This window comes from Leucopleurus acutus (assembly GCF_964270905.1).
Source record: "Leucopleurus acutus genome assembly, chromosome: 2".
Lineage (NCBI taxonomy): Eukaryota > Metazoa > Chordata > Mammalia > Artiodactyla > Delphinidae > Leucopleurus > Leucopleurus acutus.
Genome location: NC_139143.1, coordinates 148,169,756 through 148,193,080, shown reverse-complemented (window position 1 = coordinate 148,193,080; position 23,325 = coordinate 148,169,756). Strand labels below are relative to the sequence as shown.

Sequence of the window (23,325 nt, the reverse complement as noted above, 5' to 3'; positions counted from 1 at the left end):
TGGTGCGTCCTGGCCTCCCCTAGGCCAGGCTAGAGCATTGCCACCCATTCTCCTAGCGCTCCATACTTCCCTTTTCAGCACACTCATCCCTTTAGAATTACAACTTTAATTTCTGCCTTCCTTGTCGGACTATAAGCTCCCCAATGGAGCTTCCCAGAACCGTACCCACCTTGTTCATTGTTCTTCCCTCAGTGCCTAAGAGTCTGGCTCCTAAGAGGCCCCAGGAGTATTTGTGAGTATAATCAATAGGACGTACTGAAGGAGGAGAAAGGGTGGAGGAAGATGCATAGATTCAGAGGCCCTGAGAAAGAAAGTGCCTTGCTCAAGTCACAGGAGAGGCCGAATGAAATCCCAGTTCCTGCTCGGGACCTCCGCCTCTCAGGGAAGGGCCTCCCCACTGATTATGCTATGCTGAAAAGAGCCTTTGCAACAGACCAGCATCTCCTGAAGTAGTCCATGGAATGCTGGTCTCAAAGTGTTCTCTAATTAAATAAGCTTAGGAAACTCTGGGTTAAACAAAATGGAAAACGTTTCTTCACCACTGGACTTTTCAGAGCCTTTAATATGCTCGTGTGCACGTGATTCCTGGTGAAGGTCACATGCAGTATTCCCCACATCTATTTGACCATGGAATTCTGTCTGTGAAACTTGGTTTCAAACCTTTGGCACCATCCCCCAACTGCTTGCCATAATTATTTATTGAACATGGCACAGCAAGGAGATTTGTTGCAACTTTTTGGGCAGTGCAGGAAAACCCTGTTTCACAAATGAAAATGACTCCAAGCTCCAAGATATAAATGGGATAAAAACAAAACTGTTCTGGTCGGAAGGGGGCCTGGAGATCCCACCTGGCCATTCCTTCACTGCTGTCATGCCAGGAACTGTAGTGTCCTGCAGAGCCCAGTTTAAAAATCACTGGTACAGAACTCTGAGGACAGGGCTGACATTAGAGACCTGGCTTCTGACACTGGCCTTGCCATGAGCTGTTTTACCTTGGGCAGGTCACGTGGCCTAGCTGGGCCTTGGTTTCCCCATTGATACAATGAGTCTGGTAGATGGGATGCTTTTTGGAGTCCTGAGCTTTAACCTCTGATATGATGAGGGCTGTGATTCTATGACTGCAAAATTCCAACTCTACGATTCTATGGTTCTTTGATTCTGAGATTCCACGGCTTAATATTCCAACTCTGGGACTGCCTATAGCCAGCCTGAGCTGGTGCAGCATACTGGAGCCCAGGCTACAGAAAGCAGAATTCATGAACTGCGCTGTGCTGTCCAGGATTGCTAAGTTCCCTGCGGAGGGCATGCCCCATGAAGGACGGAGGGGGTGGGGTTTGGAGGGGGGGGGGTGCCTCAGAAACAGCAGCAGCTCAGTGGGCAGAGCAGGGAGAAGGACCCAGGTCTCCGACTCCTGCTCTATCTTTAGATCTCCATGGCAACCATCACCAGGGCGCTGCAGCTGAAGGCACGGCTGAGCTGGCTGCCTGCACGAGGGAGGGGCATTTGCTTCCATGGCTCTTTTGCTGGGGAAAGGACTCTGGGCTGGGCTCTTGAGCCAGGAAAAGGAGACTGAGAGTGAAGCCTTTTGCAGCACAAAAGACCTGGTGCCAAAATAAAGGTAATCTAGGGCCCCACCTTGTTCTGAGACATGCTCAGGTCGCAGAACCCACGACCTTCATTGTGTCAGGCTCACGGCACTGGAGGTACATACAGCAAGTGCCTCCTCTAGCCTCCGCTATGGTCATTCCCTAACCAGTGAGCACCTCACCTGAGCCAGCCCTGAGGTCACAAGAGACACACATCTCCAGGGAAGGCAGGCTTTGGCACAGGCATTACAGGGCATGGCCCAGTGGGAGCCCCTCTCAAACCCTTGAAGCTGAGGAACCAGGAAAGCCCCTGCTAGTCCTTCTCCTGCCAACTCCTACCCAGCCAGGACCTGGCTCCCTCCAGGGAGTCCTCCCTGACTCCCAGCCCGATACTCTCCTCCCCAAGGTTCCTACAGCTCCATCTCCCTCCTCCCAGTAGGATGCCTGTTTGAGGGAGTCAGGAACCGCATGGGGTGGATGAGAAACGGAGGTGTGCAGAGGTAAAGACATTTGTCCCAGGTCACCTGGAGAGTTAGCAGCAGTCTTCCATTCATGTCTTTGGATTTCAGTCTGTGTCCCTTCCTGCGTCCCAGTGCCAGGCCCCTGGCCTGAGCTTTAGAAGGGAGGCCAGGCCTAGAAGAGGAAGTAGGAGTCCTCGGCCAGGCCTGCGCTCAGCAAGTACCCGGCCACGTCCTTGGTAAACTCAGCTGAGCCGCAGACCAATGCAAACGGCTTTCTCCGACAGGAGCCGACCAGCTCTTCAATCAGGTCCTGGCCCAGGCGGCCCAAGTGGGTCTTGTCCCGGTAACTCCAGGGAAGCTGCTCTAGGGAGTTCTCCTGGGAGGATGAGAAACAGTGGGGGTGACTACTGGGGGTCCTCGGAGTTCACATGGTCAGCTCCTCTCTGGCCAACAAGGACACTGAGGCAGAGGGGGTGGGAAGCCAACCTTCACCAACCCCACCACAGGCCAGGCACTTCCTCACACTGGGACTCACATCACCCTCACAGAAGCCTGTGGGTAGGTAGTCATCCTCCACAACAGCTGATGCACAGGGAGGAGGGATGCCTCTCAGGGCACACAATGACACAGGGGCAGCAGCAGGACCAGAACCTGGGGCCCCTGCACCTGTCACTCAGGGGGGAATGTTTTCTCACCATGACTGTGGGTCTCCTAGCATCTTTCCAAGGTTATCCATCACCATCACCCTCGGAGCATAACTTTTGTTCATTTAAGATTTCAATTAGCTTGTTGAGTTAACAAATGTTTACTGAGTGACTCTGTGCCTGGCCCGGTGCTAGGCAATGGGGATACAGCAGCTGCCCTAAACAGACAGGGTTCCTGGCCCCATCTGGCTGTGTGTATCAGAGATCCCGGGCTGCAGTGCCCTTACCAAGAGAAGGGTTTATTTCTCTCACATGAAAAGGCTAGAGGTAGTATTCTGGGGGTGTGCAATGCCCCAGGCTCCTTCTCTTTCTGCCTCTCTAGACTTAGCTTGTGGCTTTCATTCCCAGGGCCACAAAAGAAAATCTCCACTACTTGGAAGAATATCTTTTAAGTAAACATTTTATTGGAGTATAACATATGTATAAAAATCGTGAAGTTTATATAGTTTGGAGAATTTTAACAAAGAGAAGAAACCATGTAACCAGCGTCCAAAACAAAACAGAACCCGCAACAGAACAGGACCATCACCTCTGCAGACCCTGTTGAGATGAACTTCTGGTTCCTGGGGCCAAGCAGCGAGACAGGATGGAGAGAGAGGGGTTGGGGTTGGAATCCAAGCTTTGCCACCATTTTCTGGTGAGGAGCCATGACCTCTCTGAGCTACTGAGATGAGCGCAGCAGACGGGGAAGCGCTGAGAGAGCCTCCATGAATGCAGGCCTCGAATCTCAGGTGCACTCACAGAGCTCATCAGACCCCGAGGGCCTCTGAGGACAGTGCTGTGCTGCTGACAGGGGACACTCTCTGATGATCTGCATCTTCTTGCGTGCCCTTCGTGCTCTGACCTGCCCAATGGGCCCTCGAGGGCAGGAACGAGTAGGGCCCGTTGGCCTTGCCCCTCCTTCCCAATGCCCGATCCCCCTAGGTCAGTTAGGTTCGGTGCAGCTGACCTTGACTGTGCACCCAGAGATGCATGGGGTCTGGTTGCTGCTCAAGTGGGGAGGGGACCCATAAACAATGATGATGCAGTGGGGTGGGTGCTAGGAAGCAGAGCCTGGGCCGTGACAGCAGAAACATCTACACCAGCCTGGAGGCTCAGGGAAAGTTCCCAGGATGGAATTACACCTTAGCAGAGAGATGCGAGGGATGAGTGGACGTTAGGTGAAGAAGTGGGAAAAAGTGTGCCTGGCAGGGGGAACCATACGAGCAAAGACCCAGGAGCCAGAAAAGCACAGAGCACTTGCGACCACAGGCAGACCAGTGACACCAGAACGCAGCACGCAGCCGGAGTGGGCTGGAAGGCGAGGCCGTGGAGGGCTGGCACATAGCCTTGAGAGTGGTGGGGAGCTAGGGAAGGACAGGAAGCAGGGCAGTGATGTGGTCAGAGCTGCCCTTCCGGCTGCAGGATGAAGGACAAATCGTCAAGGAGTGGCTGGAGCAGGGAGATCCTTGATGATGCTGTCGCTATGGCCCAGGCAGCACCCGGAGTGGAGGAAGCATGGACAGGCAGGAGGCACCTCTCACTCCACCATCCCTCACCTTCCCCAGCTATTGACAGCCAGCCCACTCGCCTGCCCAACCCCAGGGCACTGGCCTCATCAAAGCCCCGGCCCAGGGTAGAAGGTCCCCTATTGCTGGTGAACTTTAACTCTGCCCTCAAGCCCGGGCTCCAATGCCATCTCCTCTGTGAAGCCCTCTCTGCTTGCCTCCAGCACCCTGAACACCCTCCACAGCACCTATCCCTGTGCTGTCTTACACTGACAAGCAATAAGAGCATGGCCTCGCCACCAACTTGCTGTGTTACCTTGGGCAAGCTTCTTAACCTCTCTGTGTCTCAGCTTCCATTAAAAGGCCATGATGGCAGTATAAGCCTCCTAAGATGGTGGTGGGGATTAAATGAGTTAGTACACATGAAGTGCTTAGAACAGTGCTAGGCACAGAGAAGGTGCTCGATGAAGGGGAGCCCTTGTCAGCCATCTCCGTGGCTGTCTCCACACATATAGATGAGCACCTGGAGGGCAGTAAGAGGCCATCTTCATTTTTATTTTTATTTATTTATTAAAAAAAATTTTTTTGGCCGCCCTGTGTGGCATGTGGGATCTTAGTTCCCTTATCAGGCATTGATCCCCCGTGCCCTGCAGTGGAAGCACAGAATCTTAACCACTGGACCGCCAGGGACGTCCCATTTTCGTTTTTAAATCCCTGGCACCTGGCACGTGGTGGGGGAAAGGAAGGCTGGCCAACCGCCAGGGCAATTCTGCCAGGTGCCTGCCTTCCTGCCACCTTCCCCGACCAGCTCTTAGGCAGGGCTGAGCGTGCTCCCGGCAGGAGTGGCCCTTCCCTCGCCCCTCTCCCCTCGGCTGGACCTTAGCCCTCTGCTTCATCCCTGACCTTGGGCACTGCTGTCGCTGCTAATGTTCACCAAGCACGACCCTCTCGGTGTTCACGCCACAGAGCATTCTGCCCCGTGCACAGGCCTGTGGACTCTGGCCCCGGGGACCTCAGGACCGCTGGTTTCCTGACACCCTCCCCCACCCAGCCACAATGTCGAGGATCATGTAAGTCTTTAGGGACACTCTAAAGCTGTCTCAAGAGGAAACTGATGACAAGGGTGCTCCAAAGTACAGGGTAATGAGGCTGACCCTGACCAAGGGAATGGAGGGGAGGCACCGGCAGGGAACCTCAACCCAGGGAGTGCAGGAAAGAGAAATAAAGCTACAGACTAGGCGAAGGCCAGTGAACAAAGATAGCTGAGGGCCTGGCTTGAGGTGAGGCGCAAGACAGCCCTCCACGCTGCGGCCCTGTGGGGAGGGCCCAGAGGGGCGCCTTGAATGAATGGAGGGGATGGGGAACCAGAGGGAAGAGGGCTCCGGAGGCAAAGCCGCTTCCAGCTAGAGTGGCTGTAACTTGGAGGATCTGAAAGCAGCTTTGTTCCCAGGTGGGAACAAAGTGATGTGGAAAAGACCCTAACAAATGCAGTGAACTGGACCCGGTTTACTCCACCAGCCACTGCCCAGGGGAGTGCCTACTCCATGCCTGGTGCTGTGCAAAGCATTGAAAGCGGGGTGATCCAGACACGTGGTCCCTGCCTCAAGGAGCTATCACAGCCAGAGGACGTCTGTGCCTGGCCCACTGATTCTACACCCAGGCCCCCTGCCCATACAACAGAGGATGCCAGAGGGTGGATGGCAGGCAGCAAACCATGGTGGGTGAGAGCTGGCGCTCTGGAAGCAGACAGTCTCGGGTTCGTATCCTGGCTTCACCCTGTCTGGCAGCACGACACCAGCTGGTGCCTTCACCTCTGAGCGTCAGTTTCCTCATCTGCATAATGAACATGGCAACACCTGCCTTCCTTGCCAGGCACACACTGGGGGTTCCACCAGTGGCAGGGATGACTATTAAGGCACAGGGCAGAGAGCCCACAGCATGTCCTCGAGACGGGTGCAGGGGACAGTAGAGTCTCAATCAGGGAAGGAAATCATCCCCCTGGGCTCACCTGGCTGAGTACAAAGAAGGTGCGGACATTCCAGAAACGAGCCTGCTCCCGGAGGAAGGTTTTCAGGTAGATGCCCTCAAAGGTCTTGAAGCAGCCGACCAGGGTGATGAAGGTCTCATCCTCTGCGTTGTCTGTGATGCTTTGCAGGATGGGCACCATGGGGGCCAGGCCAGTGCCAGCAGCCAGCATGAGGAGCTCACCATACTAGGGAACAGGATGGTATATGACAGGGGTGGGCTGGGAAGGGGTCTGACCCCAGCCATCCACTACGGGGGCTTTTCTTGGGCTTGTCTGAACTGGATGGCACTGCCCTTCCTGGGTGTGCCACCCATCTGAGTTCGCTTCTCTACCTCCTCCAGAAAACCATCCTTGCCTGTGAAAGGCTACAGCTTATGAGGTCTATGGAACAGAAATCATGGAATCTGGAGGCTGAAAGGGAACATGATGGTGCAGTCATCCTGCAAGTGGCTTGGCTGCCTTCTGAAGCATCGCCTCGGGACTCTGCTTACATACTTCTGCTGATAGATAGTCCACTACCTCCCAAGGAAGTCTGCTCCATTACAGACTGACTCCCCTTGCCAGGGAAGGCTTCCCACCTGACACTGAGCTGACACCTGTTCCCACCAAAGCTTGGCTCTCCCACCACCATCCCAGCCCTGCCCTCCGGGCTGCTTCCTCTGCCCCAGGGCAACCCTGCAGAGATCGGAGGCCCCTGGCTTGGACCCTGAGCCTGCTCATCTCTGGACTAAATGAGATACTATACCTCAGTGCCTGGCACAGAGAGCCAGGCAATCAAAGTGAGCTCCCAAGAGGCACCTGTTCCATCAGCTCCCCATCACCAAACCTGTCTCCTGGCTCTAGGCCTCTTTAAGATCAGTGCCTAGAAGGTTAGTGCCTGACCCGCACAGTGAGGTATTCACCGACATCCTTCTAGAGATTAGGCCTCTGTGTGCAGTCTGAGTGTTCACCAGCTTTAGTGACAGTCACTGCACACCACACTACTGCATGGAATGCTTCCTGGACTATCAGGAGCCTGGCAGATCTGCAGGAAAACCCCCAGTCACGCGATCTGGGCACGTTCTTTCACCTCTCTGAGCCTTGGTTTCTTCACTGGTAAGAAAATAACAGCACCTCCCCAGAATAGCACCTATCTCAGAACTGTCATGAGGATTAAAGAGATGACATGAAGTGCCTGGTATGGGACTTCCCTGGTGGTGCAGTGGTTAAGAATCTGCCTTCCAGTGCAGGGGACACAGGTTCGATCCCTGGTCCAGGAGGATCCCACATGTCGCGGAGCAACTAAGCCCGTGTGCCACAACTACTGAGCCTGTGCTCTAGAGCCCACGAGCTGCAACTACTGAGCCCGCATGCCACAACTACTGAAGCCCGCGCACCCAGAGCCCATGCTCTGCAACAAGAGAAGCCATCACAGTGCAACGAAGAGTAGCCCCCGCTCACCGCAACTAGAGAGAAAGCCCACGTGCAGCAACAAAGACCCAATGCAGCCAAAAAAACCGAATACATAAAATAAAATTAAAAAAATAATCAAGTGCCTGGTATGGAGCATGGGGCTTAATACAATTAGATTCCTTCCCTCACTGAGCCCTACTGCAAGCCCATCATCCTGTCCTGTGTTCATGCTCTCCCAGCCTCCCAGTCACGGGGTGTGCCATGCTCCCCCTTTCTCCCATCACTGCTCAGGCTCTCCTCTGGGGAGCCCTCTCTGAGCCAGGGGCAGGTGAGGGGTCCTTCCTGTGTTCCAACAGCCCTCTGTGCATCCCTCTTCACACTTGTCACACTATGTTGTTGTCATTTATTTGTGGGCCTGTCTCCCCATCAGACTGTGAGCTTCTGGAGGACAGGACTCATCTGACCCATCTCTGAGCCCCCAGGGTCCAGCACTGGCCTGGCCCTGGGTGAATACCTATGATAAGTCTGTGGAATGTCTCAGGGCTGATGTGATCCATCTGCATTGAAGATGGCTGCAGAATGGCAAGACTGGGCTACATCCCAGCATCCTCACAGGAGCAGAGCCAAGCCTTAGCCACAGTTTCAGCAGCCAAGTGTTCATGTGTGACACACCATGTCTTTTCCCTCAAGGCTGGGCCCTACACCCTCCCAGACAGGAAGTGCAGGGCTTTCCAGTGGGGTCTATGGATGCCAAGGTAGTAAGGTATGCCAAGGTATGTCCAGGAAGATGGCCTGCAGGTATTCTTTATTTCTTCTTTTAGCTTCTTTATTTATTTTTTTTATTTAAAAAGATTTTTTTGCCTGTACCAGGCAGCATGTGGAACATCCCCGACCAGGGATCGAACCCGTGCCCCCTGCCAGTGGAAGTGAAGAGTCTTAACCACTGGACCACCAGGGAAGTCTCTTTTAGCTTCTTTATATCTGCTGAATTTTTTTTTTGGTAATGAACAGGTACTGCATTTGTAGTAAGGAAAATACCAATGAAAGCTATTTTTAAATTAAACAAAAAGAATGGACCCACAGACATAGAAAACAAACTTATGGTTACCAAAGGGGAAGGGAGAGGAGGGATAAATTAGGAGTTTGGGATTAACATATATATACACTACCATATATAAAACAGATAACCAACAAGGACCTGCTGTATAGCACAGGGAACTATACTCAATATTTTGTAATAACCTATAAGGGAAAAGAATCTGAAAAAGAATAGATGTATATGTGTGTGTGTGTGTGTGTGTGTGTGTATACATATATATACACACATATATATGTATGTATAACTGAATCACTTTGCTGTACACTTGAAACTAACACAACATTGTTAATCAACTGTACTTCAATTAAAAAAAAAGAATGGAGAGGAAAAATGATTTGTTCTTTTCCATTTGTTTTTGTTTTGCTTTGTTTTCCTAATTATAAAGGTAACAGGTACTCATTATGGATAATTTGGAAAACATAATGAAGAAAATAAAAATCACCCATAATTCCACTACCCAGAGCTGCTAACATTTTATTGCTTTTTTTAAAAAAATATTTTTTCTGGGGACTTCCCTGGTGGTCCAATGGTTAAGACTCTGCACTTCCACCGCAGGGGGCCTGGGGCCTGGGTTCAATCCCTGGTCGGGGAACTAAGATCCCGTATGCCATGCGGTGTGGCAAGAAAGAGAAAGAAAGAAAGAAAAGGAAGGAAAGAAGGAAAGAAGGAAGGAAGGAAGGGAGGAAGGGAGGAAGGAAGGAAGGAAGGAAGGAAGGAAGGAAGGAAGAAAGAAAGAAAAGAAGGAAGGAAGGAAGGAAGAAGAAAGGAAGAAAGAAAGAAAGGAAGAAAGAAAGGAAGGAAGGAAGAAAGGAAGGAAGGAAGGAAGAAAGGAAGGAAGAAAGGAAGGAAGGAAGGAAGGAAGGAAGGAAGAAAGGAAGGAAGAAAGAAAGAAAGAAAGAAAAGGAATTCTTTAAAAATATATAAATATTTTCTGTGCAATTTAACTTAGTTTCCTAACATTGTATATTCAGTTTACCTAGTGTTTGTCACTTGAGCTTACAGCTTAAGCATTAACATCATTTATAAACATAATTTTAAAATCCAAGATAATAGTCTATCACGTATCTGTAACCCAGTGTACTTAACTGTTCTGTTGTTGGATGTTCAGTTGTCTCCAATTTCTTGCTATCATAAATAAAGCCGCAATGAACATGTGCAAGAGGCAGCATTTTGGATTCTTTCCATAGGACAGACTTCAGAAGTGGAAGCACTGGGTCAAGGGTGTGAAGATTCCTAAGACTCCCAGTGCATACTGTCAAACTGCTTTCCAGATATGCACCAACTGATGAGAAATTACTAATTCTTCCTGGGAATGTCAGGGGAGGATGTGAACATGCCGTGAAGATGAGGGGAAGAGCCTTTGGGTTGGGAAGCAGGGGGTTCCCAAGCAGTGAGCTACAGGGTGTATTTAGGGAGTGGTCTCATAGTCTTGTAAATGGAACGTGAAACTGGAAAGATGTCTGAGAGTCAGATGGCATAAGGGCCCTAAATACCTAGCTCATAGTCTGGATTTTTCCAAGCAATGGGCAGGCAAGGATGGTTCTGGAACATGGGCAGGCAGTTTTGTTTCTTAGCACCTATTCCCATCTCCTCCCATGTCCAACCCCAAGGATACTCTTGGGATTAGGTTTGGGCTCAAGAAGAATGGCACAGTGAGATTCTATGGCCTGAAACATGAGAACCACATTCCTGGAAGCTAAGCTGGGAGGGGTCTCCTGAGGACTCAGTGCGGGCACTGACCTGGTTTGGTTTATAGAAGAAGCCTCCGAAAGGTCCTCGCCAGAAAGCCGTGTCTCCTGCTTTCCAGGACTCCACATACTGGGACATCAGCCCTGTCTGGTAGCACTGGGAGGAAACGAAGGGAGACCTCATTAAGACAGGCACATGTTGCCAATACAAACCACATCAGCCTCGAAAGTGGAGCCCTTCCTGCACTCCCAGTGCTTTCCACGTGTTGTGTCATTTAATCTTAATTATCCATGAAGTTGGAACTGTCGTTCCCCGTTTTCAGATGAGGCCAAGAAGCTTACACAGAAGGTAAATGGTAAGACTGGGATGAGAAACCATAAGACCTACGGCTTTAACTACAGAGGTCTCAAGCCAAATAACTACAATGGCCATGTGGGTAACAGAACTGAGTGAAGAGCTGGGTATGAGATGATTGATGGCAACTAACAGCCTCAGCATCAGGGAGACAAGAGTGAGTGGTGGGGACTACAGTAAATTGGTGAGTGAATACTCTTTCTAAAGGAGGAAACCACTCTGCAAATTCCAGTACACAGTCCGTGGGGCCAGCGATGCCAGATCTTCTGACTCACTAAGAGGGGCAGGAAATCCATATTTTTGTGAAAATTTTCCCATTTTTGAAATGTTGGCAATTAATTCAAAATTTTAAAACACTGTGCAGGCCAAGACCAAATATATTTATGGGCTAGAGTCCGCCTCATTTGCAATCTCTGCATATCCCTGCACTGTCTTCTGGCTGGATGAAAAAAGTGAAGATTGTGGAGGGGATTCCTCCATGGGGGAAGTGCACACTGCCCTGACTCTGTCAGGCACCATGCTGGGGCTGCAGGGGAGACAGCTGGACCTTAAGCTCCATGGAGGCAGCCAGTGCCTGAGTCATGGAAAGGACTTAAACATCTGAATGAATGAATGAATGAATGAATGAACCCAGATTCAGGCCCTCCCTTTAAGGAGCTCACAATCTAAGAGGGACCTAAGTCTCAGACATATAAAAGGTAGAGACCACCTAACCCCCCGTGAGAAGGATGAAGTGGTAGGAGAGCCCTGAGGAGGTGCAGTCACTTCCAATGGAGTGGGATCGAGGACAGCTTCCTGGAGGGGAAAGCTAAGCTGGACCTTGAAGACTGGGTAGACTCAAACTCACTGGGGATGCGGGAAGGAGGGCAGAGAGAATTCTGGGCATCAGGTGTGGTAGGGTCAGGGGTAAGACAGCCCAGGAAGGGTGTCTGGAGAAATTATAACCAGGCTTGAAGGAGAGACTGGGCTTCGGTCACCAGACATGCTTTTAAGCACCCACAGCTACTTCTGGTACCATCCCTGCCTTCCTTGGGCACCACATGCATAAAGCAAGGCAAGTCTTCCGCTTACCTGAAGAGGTCTGGGGAGGAGGCTACAGTTTTTCTCCTAAGTTGCTGGAGGCTATATTTCAGCGCACACCTTGTTTTGTGGCCCCAGTCTTGGGGAGGCACAGCCCCAGGGGTGGCCTTAGGGGCCCTATGGCACAGATAGCACTCAAGGAGAAAGGAAGGATTTTTCTGTGCCTCTGGCACCCACACGGAGCCTGGCACACAGTAAATGCTCAATACACACTTGTTAAACAGAACTGACACTGAACTTGTTCTTCCACTTGAGATCATATTACCCCAGGGACCTTGGGACAATGACATCATCTCTCTGGGCTTCAGTTTCTTCGTCTGTAAAGTGGGGAGAATATATCTACTCTGCAGGGTGATTATGAGGTTGAAACGAGATAATTAAAATAAAGAGCTAGAAGCAGTACCTGGTGCCCAGAAGGTGCCAGAGAAATGAGAGCTCCTCCTTTCCATCTACATGGGAGGGTAAACCTTACAAAACCCGCCTGCCTTCCCAATTTGCAAAGACATTTCCAGATCTTCCCAGCCAGCGGCTTAGGGATAATTAAGCATCTCTCTAAAGAGAGGCTTTCCGGTAAACGAAGGAGAAAATCAGCCTTGCAGCTGGGAGAAATCCAGCTGCCCTGAAGAACTGTCTCCAGGCTTATCCTTTCAATAGAAACACACCCAGACAAGCAGCTTGGGGAAGCAGGCCATTTGGAGAGGATTTGTGGAATCTCCCAGACAAACAGTTGCGTGGAAAAGGGATCCCATCCAAGCTTATGTGTGAGGGAATAAATACTCCAGCTCTGAAGGCAGGCGGGGATGGTTGGGAGCCAGAGACGGTGCTGGGGACCTGGAGTCAGAAGGCCAGGGCTCACCTTCCAGCTGTACTTCTTACTATCTGGGGAGCCTCAGGCCCTCCTGGGGCCTCAGTTTGCTTATCAGTGAAATGGGGATAATTCCTGTCCTACAACGGAGACAAAGGATGTGAAAACTATTCCTAAATATAGGTGTTCCCTAGGATTCCATTTGGGAAATGATCTAGATCTATGTATTAGGCTGACCCATATGACACTGCTGTTTCTGTAAGTCAAAAATGTTAGCATCTCAACAATTTCATGTAGTTCAACCTAACTGTTTTTGCACATAATTGGACCTTCATGACGTCTTATACATTTGTTGCCTATTCCTTGGGTCTCTGGGATATTTTGCATCCAGCCCACTTTGTTCATCTCATCTCTGCCAATTTCCCCACCCATCTCAGCTGCCCCTACAAGCAACTCTCCTCCCGCCACTCAGACTGGGTACAGTTCCCAGAAGACCCTGCTCTATTTCACCCCTCCCTGCCTTCGGTTTTCCGTCTCCCTGGAATGCCACTGCTAACTTGTATTCCTCCCTCAAGGCCCAACTCAAATGCCCCGACCCCTGCCAACCCACCTGCGAGATGATTTCAGGTTACTTTGCCCCCCAAGGTCCTCCATGTCCCATCTTTTGCCTACAAAAGTGTTCCAGGACAAATGACTAACAGTTCCCCAAATCATGCCTCCTTTGCCGCAGTACGTGCTGATACAGCACTCAGAGCTTCCTTCCCACTCCTGAGCTTAAACATAGAGCTCAGACACACAGCTTCCTCTGGGAAGCCCAGCTCACCTTCCCTGCAGCCCCAGCTGCCCTGAGTTGGGTTGGGGCCTCCTGTCACAGCATCTACCACCTTGTAATGTCCCAGTCTGGCCCCTGTCTGAGGGCGGGCACCGTGTCTGACTCTCCCTGGACACCCGTGCCCAGCACACAGTAGGTGCACATGACTTGGTTCCCCTTTTCCCGGCTCAGTGCGTACACTTCATCAATAGGGAAGAAGGTGAGGAGGAACGGCTTTACTTTTCTCAGTCCAAGCCTGTTTTCCATAAAATCTATCAGGAACATGCCCTCTGTTGGTGGACCAAGTAGCCTCCTTGCCCCAGGAGAGGAGGAGATGAGAAAAGGTCTCTTTCATTGTCCTTGCTCTTCCCTCAAGCCAGCCTCCTCCCATGTGAGCACTGGCTTTTCCCATATCAGAGGGCAGTGCCCCACCCTGACCAAGCTGGCAAATGGAGGTCCAGTCCACAGCCTTTTAGAGCATCCGTGTGAGTTGGCTCACCTTGATTAAAACTTCAAAGTATCCTTTTGCGTTGGCAGGGCTGATGGGCGTATAGGCTCTCTGAATTTCTAAGCCATCTACTATCCCTCTGGGAAAGAGAAGCACTCAGTGAGGCAGTCAGCCAGTTATTCAACAAACCCTTAGAGTACCGAATCTGTGCCAGGCTGGTGAGAGTGAAGGTGGGGGCCCAGTCATCCCCAGGGGTCCTCATTGAGGGGCAGGCAAGATGGAGCAGAAGAAAAGAGCACTGGGCTCCCCCCACTGCCACGTGCTGGCTGTGAGACCCCTGGGCAGGTCATTTAAACCCTCAGCTGCCCCTTCTGTAAAATGGGGACAACTGTCTATGCCCCTGCTGTGTAGCTCCACAGGGGTCACAGATGAAAAAGTGCTTCAAAAAGCACACTGATGGGCTTCCCTGGTGGCGCAGTGGTTAAGAATCCACCTGCCAACGCAGGGGACACGGGTTCAAGCCCTGGTCTGGGAAGATCCCGCATGCCACGGAGCAACTAAGCCAGTGCACCACAGCTACTGAGCCTGTGCTCTAGAGCCCGCGAGCCACAACTACTGAAGCCCGCGCGCCTAGAGCCCGCGCTCCACAACAAGAGAAGCCACCGCAATGAGCAGCCCGCGCACCGCAACAAAGAGTAGCCCCCGCTCACTGCAACTAGAGAAAGCCCATGTGCAGCAATGAAGACCCAACGCAGCCAAAATAAATAAATAAAAAAAAAGTACACTGATGATGTGAGCTATTTTAGGACATCACTGGGGTTTTTCCTGACCTCTCCTCGACCACAGAATGATCAAGATAAAAATAACTATATTTAACAAGCGTTTAACATTTATCAAACATGACCGCATGCCAGGAGCATCAGAAGTGAAAGGATCCTCAAGGGTGCCCTAGTCCAAAGCCTGACCGCATGCATGAATCCCCTCCAGTGTTATCAACAAGGGGGCCGGGAGCACGATCGTGAGTAATAAGAAGAGCAGCCACGTTGTAGGAAATGCCTAAGATGCACCAAGTAGACTATATGCAGGATCTCATTTATTTCAAACAATAACCAAAATGAGGAAACCACGGCTTAGAGAAGGGATGTCACCTGCCTGAGGTCACACAGCTAGAATTCATCCGTAGCTGTGTCTGCCTGCAGGTCTGGGCTCCTTACCACTACTCAGAGCTTCCCTGGAGCACCTAGGCACTCCTCTCTTGAGCCCTACTATGTACAAAATTTTCTTCTTTGAGGTATGCAAAGATTAAAAAGGCCTGTCCCAATGTATCAAAAGTTGGGCAGAAATACTCAATAAATGCTTACAGAAAAAACAAGGAAATAACAGAACATATGGCATGGCTCGGATGCAAAGGGCACTGTGACATTTGCTATGACAGGGGTAAAAGTGACAGGCACTCTCACCTAGGGAACGTCAGGAGGCCTTGAGCTCAGAAGGTCTTAAAGGACAAGCAGGCCACTAACAGGTAACAATGGGCAGGAAGTAAAGTAATTCCAGGCAGAGGGAACAGCCTGGGCAAAGGCTTAGAGGTAGGATAATGTAGGGCAAGCCAGGAACTGGCGAGTGGACCTCGGGGCTGGAACAAGGGGCACGTATGGGGGTGGCTGGGGGGGTGTGGAGAAGACCTTGCTGGGCAAGGAGGCTGGGGCCTTGGGTTACAGTGTCACTGGGGAGGCACTGTGGAGTACCAGAAGGGGGCTGAATGAGGAGGGATGTGGTCAGCTGCATGTGTTAGGAATGTCACTGGAGTGACAGAGAGGGGCCAGACTAGAGGCAGGTAGTTCTGGGCATCCCTGACTTATGGATGGAGGGTTGCTTGGGGCTGTGACCTGTCCTGTGGCCCCTCTTGTCCACTGGAACAGTGACCTTTAAGGACCGTCAGCCAGGCCACAGGCCAGAACAAGCTGGGCACAAACACCAGGGGTCAGTGCGAGGCAAGTACTGGCTAGACTTTCCGTCTCCTTTGATGGCTCTGCCTCCTCTTGCCAACACCATAAATGCTGGAGTTGCCAGGGTTCGGTCCTACCTCCTTCCCTCTTTCCATGCCCCACATGCTCCCAAATGCCATCCAGGCATAACAATATACCTGGATGATTCCCAGATCCACGTCTGCAGCTCAGATTTCTCTGCTGAGCTTCAGACCCAGAGAGTCAACTGCATGGCAGTCACCTCCATCTGGAGGTCCCAAAGGGTCCTGTCCCTGTGTAGGTGGAGGTGGGGATCAAGGTGGGAGAAGAGTACAAAAGTAAGCTCGAAGGAAGAAGGAAGTTCAGAGGAATGAAGGGTGTAACTCAGGAGGCGGGCTGTTTGGGTTTGAATCCTTATTAGCTGTGTGATACTGGGCAACACCCTTATTTTCAACAACAGTGTCTTCTCTATCAACTGGTGCTAATCATATGAGGTTAATACCACAAGCTCTGGAGCCACACTGCTTGCTTTCAAATCCTGGCTCCAACATTTCCTAACTGTGTGATCTTGGGGAAGTTACTAAACCTCTCTGACTTCAGTTTCCTCTCGGGCATGACAATGGTGTCTACCACACAGGATTTTGTGAGGGATGAATGAGCTTATACATATGAGCACACAGAACTGTGCCTTGGATACTAAGTGCTAAAAAAGTGTTTGCTGTTACTGTTATTATTATTTATTATGAAAATGCATTATCTAGTTCAATTCCAAGAGCCCTCTGAGTCATGTATTACTATGTTTATTCTGAAGATGACAAATGGAGGTTTAAGGAAGGTTAAGCAAGTTGCCCTAGACCACACAGCTAGCAAATGGCAGCGCAGGGCTGCAAAGCCTGGGTCCTCCCACTACCTGAGTGTACCGTAGGATGAGGTGCTGGCCAGGCCGCAAGCCGAGCCGGCTGTTCCCAGGTAATGCAAACCGGACAAGGTAGGTGTCCTTAGTGAGTCTGTCCGTGGCACTGATGCAGAAGGCTAGGAAGGTCTCTGGGCTCAGCTTGGAGGGACAGTTCTGCAACAGGAAAAGATTCAACAGCTAGAAGCTGGGACTCAAGAGACATGCAAGCATCCATGGGCATCCTCCCCACAAGGAGAGGCTATCAAGGCCAATAAGTTTTCTCTGTAATAGCGTAGTCCCACCTTACTTCCCTTTCAGGCTCTAAGAATGCCAGAACACTTTACATTGAGCTCACCCTGCTCTGAAGCCTTGTATGGCTCCCGTCAGCCCCAGGATAAAGTGCAAGGTCCTTAACTGGACACTCAAGGGCCCTGTGGATGGGCCCCAAGTCTCATTTTATCTCCCAGGCATCAGACACCAGACTTTTCTCTGTACCCCCAAGAATACCTTGCGGCTCCCTACCTGTGAGTCTTTATTTGCTCAAGCAGTGCCCTCTACCCAGAACACTCATCTCCAGTGTACGAAAGACCTACCCATCCTTCAAACCTGCTAAAATCCACCTTTGCACAATTTAGAAATTGATGGGACCTAATGGATGATCTAATCCAATATCCTTATTTTATATGTGGGGAAACTGAGGCCTGAGTGGTAGTGACTTATTTGTACAAGGTCACACCATGAGCAGGGACTCAAATTCATGTCTTCCAAGTCTCAGGCCACTGTCCTTAATATTCCACCCCACCTCTACCTCCTCCAGGAAGTCTTCTCTGAATGCCACGACTCACAGATCTCCCTCTCCTGTAAAATGCCCACACCCAATTCACTCCTGGGACCTCCCCTAGCCACCTGCCCCATTCCCCATTCCCCAGCTCAAGGCCAGGCTTTGAACCTGGGTCAGTCTGCTTCCATTAAGCTCACTCTTTTCTCTCTGCTGTACAGAGTGAAAGGAAGCTTCCGCGAGCAGGTACACTGCACAGGGCTGAGGCCAGTGGACGCTGCTCTCCCTCACCTGTGTCTCTTCTCCACTCAGCAGGCTCCTGTCCTTGCTGGCTCGGGCTGCCTCCCAACTTGCTAGGTCTCGCTGGTAGAGGTCAAACACGCAGGGTGAGCAGCCGCTGCCGCAGCACTGGGAGGGCAAGGGCTCCACCGGCCGAAGCTGCAGCCAGGCTTCCTCGTCGTCGTCTTCCTCCCCCTTGTCCATTGTCAGTGGGCCTTGGTCAGGCAGGAGGTGTGGGCAACTGGGTGCTCTTCCCAGAGTAGGCCCAGGTTCTCCTCCCTTGCCAGCCTGGGAGAGGGAAAACATGTGGTTACACTCTGGTCACCTCTATTCCGCTCATTCTCCCTGAGGCCTGCAGGTGCCAAGCTCTGTGTGAGCACTGGGGACAGGGATGAATCAATCCTGGGATCTGCTGCCTGGTGGGGGAGGGAGGGAGACAGGGCACAGCGATCGGAACGGGCAACCATGCTTTCTTGACCTCTTCGTGTGCTCTGAGGACTGCTGGATTAAGATTACATAGAAAATCTCATTGAATTTTTAAAATATTTTAAATGATGAAGTACAACATTTATGTACAACTTAATATTTATAAAAGTTATAAAAATAAATTACAGATAAATTATAAATAAAAGAACCCTTTCGTAAGCACCACTCACTCAAGTAAAAAGAACCTTGCTGGCATCCCAGAAGCCACACATTTGTGTTCCTCCCTGATCACACCCCCGCTCCCCATTACCACCACCCTGACTTTTTTTTTTTTTTTTTTTTGCGGTACACAGTCTCACTGTTGTGGCCTCTCCCGTTGCGGAGCACAGGCTCCGGACGCACAGGCTCAGTGGCTATGGCTCACGGGCCCAGACGCTCCACGGCATGTGAGATCCTCTCGGACCGGGGCACGAACCCAAGTCCCCTGCATCGGCAGGCAGACTCTCAACCACTGCGCCACCAGGGAAGCCCCCCCCTGACTTTTGATATAATCATTCCCTTGTTTTTCCTTAGTTGTGCCACCTTTATTTGCAACCCTATCCACTATTTATCAGGTTTGCTTAGTTTCTACCTTTAAACAGAATCATATGAATGCATTCTTCTGTGTCTGGTTTCTTTCACTCACCACTGTTGGTGAGTCACCTGTCAAATTGCTGCATCTCATTTAATCTTTACAACAAGGCCAGTCCTGGAGGTGTCATTTTATGGATGGGAAAACTGGGGTCTGGAGAGGTTTAATAACTTACCCAGGGTGACAAAGGTCCCCAAATGATGGAACTGGGACTTTAACTCTGCTCTGTCTGGTCTCAGAACATATTGTTCTTCAATCACAGGAAAACAGGAGGAGGAGGAAGTCATGATGGTCCAGGTGAGAGGTAATGAGGACCTGGACCAGGGGAGCTTCAGGGAGGATGAGAGGACAGCGGTCAATTAGAGAAATCCTGAAGCAGTAATTAACAGGACACAGAGACTAATGGATGTGAGGTGAGCAGGTGAGAGGGATAGAAGGGACATCCAGGTGTCTGGCTTGGATCCGTGGGTGGATAGTGGGTCCAAGAGAAGCTGAGTTTTAGGGGAAAGAGGAAGTGGGGGAAATGGCTAAGTTCAGTTTGAGGTACACTGAGTGCCTGTGGGACATCCAAGGGCAAAATCCAGCTGCCAGTTGGATTAAATAGGTCTAGGTACCTGAGTCTGGAGATGGAGCTCTGGGTAACTGACAACAAGGGAGGGATGAGTGGGTAGAGGAAGAGAACAGGCTGGAGCCTCTGAAGGCCTGCTTGGCTTCCTGCTTCCTGCAGCACTCACTGCACTTGGTCCAGCCCTGGTCACTGTAGGTGCTCAATAAATGCTCTTCCAGTGAATGAATCTCTACCCTATAGCATTTCACACTGTTCAGAAATTACATGTTTACGTGGTTTTCTCTTCTTTTGAGACTGTGAACTCCTTGAGGGCAGAGACCTGTTTTTTATTCATTTTATGAACTAGCACAGTGTACATTTAAAAATATGGATGTTATATGAAAGGAAGAAGGAAAGGAGCTTGGTTTCAGGGCCATTAGGTAAACATTGTCTGAAAGAAAGATCAGGGAGGAAAATTTAAATGGTTATAATTTATTTTGAGATGTTTCTGTGAGGGCAGTTTGGGATTTATCAAGGTTCTCTGTCTTCATATGTGGAACTATACAGTTTATATAGAAATAGACTTGGTCATCTCACCTGTAAGGAAACTATTCATTGAAAATTCCACAGGCAGGGACTTCCCTGGTGGTCCAGCCGTTAAGACTCTGTGCTCCCAATGCAGGGGGCCCGGGCTCAATCCCTGGTCAGGGAACTAGATCCTGCATGCTGCAACTAAAAGATCCCGCATGCCACAACTAAAGATCCTGCACACTGCAATGAAGATCCCACACGCAGCTATGAAGATCCCGCGTGCCGCAACTAAGACCCGGTGCAGTCAAATAAATAAATAAATATTTTTTAAAAATCCACAGGCAAATCAAAGTAAAAGAGGGTCTTCTCTCCCTCTTGTCTGAGAACAGAACTTAGGGGAAGTCTGATGTCCCAGAGCATTATTTGATGTAAATATCATTCCTCCAAAAGCTCCAGTCTTGGACTTCCCTGGTGGCGCAGTGGTTAAGAAGCCGCCTGCCAACGCAGGGAACACGAGTTCGAGCCCAGGTTGGGGAAGATCCCACATGCTGCGGAGCAACTAAGCCTGTGCACCACAACTACTGAGCCTGCACTCTAGAGCCCGTGAGCCACAACTACTGAGCCCGCGTGCCACAACTACTGAAGCCCATGCGCCTAGAGCTGGTGCTCTGCAACAAGAGAAGCTACCTCAATGAGAAGCCTGCACACGGCAGCGACGAGTAGCCCCCGCTCGCCGCAGTAAGCCTGTGTGCAGCAATGAAGACCCAATGCAGACAAAAATAAATAAATTAATTAAAAAATATAAATAAATAAAATTAAAAAAATAAAAGCTCCAGTCTTTGATTTCCTCCTATTCATTCCTGCCTCTTAGACACTTACTGGGCAGGGGCTGCTGAATGAGGTGCTGGGACACAGAGGTGACTGACACTCATCTCTGTCCTGGAGGAGTCATCCACTAAACAGATAAGAACCGGGATAAGATAGATGCACTGCCTCACTCAGTCCTCTCGACAGCTGTACATAAGTAGGCCATGCTCTTCCTCATTTCACAATGGAGAAAACTGAGGCCAGGAAGCAGGAGTGGTAAAGTTAGTGCACATACCTGGTCTCTTAAGACTCCAGGCTGCTCTTTCTCCCTGGATTTCATGCTCTAGAGGGCAGAGGAGAGTGTCTGCGTCTCCAATTCCCAGTGCCTGGCACTGGGCTGGCACAGAACAGGGACCCAACTTGCCAAACTGCCACGGAATTTTATAGGCACCCTGGAGCTTCCCAAGGGCAGTAGCTTCATTCGTGCATAAAGTGCTAGAATCAAGGTGTGCGCCAAGTCTGTGCAAAAGCAGAGGAGCAAACCACCACATCTACTAGAAGACAGTGAAGTCCTGTTTCTTGGTTACCAATCACTTCCCAGGAGCCCTAACCTTTAAGATCTTTCCCACTTTTCCTGCTTTCCACGCCCATTTACACTGGAGCTTCCCATGGGCCCAAACGATGTGCTTCCAGTCTCCCCCTACACCATCAATCAGCACACCTCCCACCAGCTCTGATCACAACAGTCCCCTGCTTAGCAAGCTTCAATAGCTCCCCACTGCCTACAAGATACAATCCAATCTCCTTGTGTGGTGCCCAGTGTTCTTCTGATCAGAACTTGTCCAAATTCTCTTACCACTTACTATCATTGGTTTTAGAAGGGTAGTTCCTCTGTGTGCAATAAATCTTTCTCTTATAGAGGAAAGGCTGCTCTTTAGAGGAAAGAAAACCTGGTTCTACTGCTGGTTCTATGATTTCAGGAAGGTTTAGCAGGTTGAGAACCCCTTGAGGGCAAGCAGTTATCTTATTCTTTCTGTATTCTACCACCAAGCACAGGCCTGGCATATGCAAGGCTCAGGTGAGTGGTGAGTACTCAGTTTACATATAAGGTCTGGGAGCCAGGCGCAGTGCTAGGTGCTGGGATACAGCAGAGGTTAATAAAACAGGGGCTCTACCTTCACAGAGCTTGCAGCCTAGCTTGGTGTCACATCAGGTCAACCCATTTTTCTTGCATGTTATGTACCAGGTTTGTATTAAGAGTGAATGAGATCTGATTCCCTCTTTATGCTGACTTCTTACTCCCAAAAGGTATTTCAGAGATAAAGTGAGGTAAGTGAAGGAGCCCTATTGACTGTAAACTGCTGTACAGTGTGAGGGTTATTTAGCCTTCTTTGCCTTAAATTTACTTTCTCCATGTTTTACTAATCCCACTTTCCCTAGTATTTTGGAAATTAGTAGAGAAGCTGGCCACGTCAGTCATGAATTTTAAAGGCCAGGTTCACATCTTCTCTCAGCCTCTACCTTTTCAGTCTAAGAAGCCAGGCCTTGACATGTTGTTGCCTCTGCCTGGATGACACTCCTCACCCTCAGGCCTTGCTTCAAGGTCATCTGCCCTCAGAGCCCTCCCTGAACCACCCCCTTCTCATTCTCTAGAAGGTACCCTATTTGCTTATTCATCACATCATTATGTATTCATTCATTAAACATATATTTACTATGTGCCAGGCACTGGTCTAGGAGCAGGTTTCACAGCAGTGAAGAAACAAAATCCCTTGCACGCATGGATCTTATATTCCAGTGAGAGCGTGATTAAATAAAATCAAAATAGAAAACATGTTATGTTAGTGTTAAATACTGAAGAGAAAAATAACTGGGGGAAAAGGCATATGAAGTGTGTGTGTGTGTGTTGCAACTGCTATTTATTTACTTTACTTGCTTTCTGTCTGCATCTCCCACTAAACTGTACGCTCTACATCGCACACCTGTTTTATTCACCAGTGTAAACCCGATGCTCAGCAGTGCCTGACACTCAGTGGGCATTTGATAAATACGTGCTGCGCAGGGAGGAAGGTACACCTCCGCCGCTCTGGCCCTGCTTCTAGGAGGCGAAACGCGACATTCCGAGGAAAGGAACTCACTTTGGGCGCTTGGGAGGAGGCGTGCAGTACAGCGCGGTCGGTGCGGCGCTGGCGTGGTGCAAGGGCCACGCTCAGGCTCCGCGTGAGGGCTGGAAAGGCAAGGAAATTTACGGCGTACCCACCGCGCGCTGGGTGCTGAGCTAGTTTAGGCGCTAGTTTAGACGCTAGTTTAGGCGTTTCTATCGCTATTTTTACAGCGAGTGACTTTAAGGCTCAGAAGGAAGTGCCCTGCCCAAGCTCCAATTGCTCGTTAAGCGATCAAGGTTGTCCCGAGTTCAGGCTTGAAGTCCTGAATCTCTTCTCCTAGTCCCCCTGCCCATCACAACCACTCACCTACCCTCCTGCGCTTCCCCGGGGAGGCAGGCAGGGTTCCACCTGTGGGAAATC

The 23,325-nt window shown here is 50.4% G+C and overlaps 1 protein-coding gene across 1 annotated transcript; it reads right to left on the bottom strand.

Annotated features, from left to right (window-relative positions):
• Window positions 1-1,467: 1,467 nt before the first annotated feature.
• On the bottom strand, window positions 1,468-23,285 carry CYB5RL (cytochrome b5 reductase like). The gene is made up of 7 exons (XM_082834612.1): window positions 23,276-23,285; window positions 17,871-18,146; window positions 16,827-16,975; window positions 13,994-14,081; window positions 10,496-10,600; window positions 6,247-6,450; window positions 1,468-2,423 (listed from the first exon to the last, which is right to left on the bottom strand). The coding sequence occupies exons 2-7, from the start codon at window positions 18,060-18,062 to the stop codon at window positions 2,220-2,222; spliced, it is 942 nt and encodes a 313-aa protein (XP_082690738.1). The 5' UTR covers window positions 18,063-18,146; window positions 23,276-23,285; the 3' UTR covers window positions 1,468-2,219.
• Between the last annotated feature and the right edge of the window lie 40 nt (window positions 23,286-23,325).

Excerpts from the sequence above, each read along its gene's own strand:
- CYB5RL (XM_082834612.1), bottom strand. The coding sequence starts at position 18,062 with ATGGACAAGGGGGAGGAAGACGACGACGAGGAAGCCTGGCTGCAGCTT. Across the intron at positions 10,601-13,993 it reads ACTTTGAAGTTTTAATCAAG|TGCTACCAGACAGGGCTGAT; the intron begins GTGAGCCAACTC and ends GTTTCCTCCCAG. Across the intron at positions 6,451-10,495 it reads TCTTCTATAAACCAAACCAG|TATGGTGAGCTCCTCATGCT; the intron begins GTCAGTGCCCGC and ends CCTGTTCCCTAG.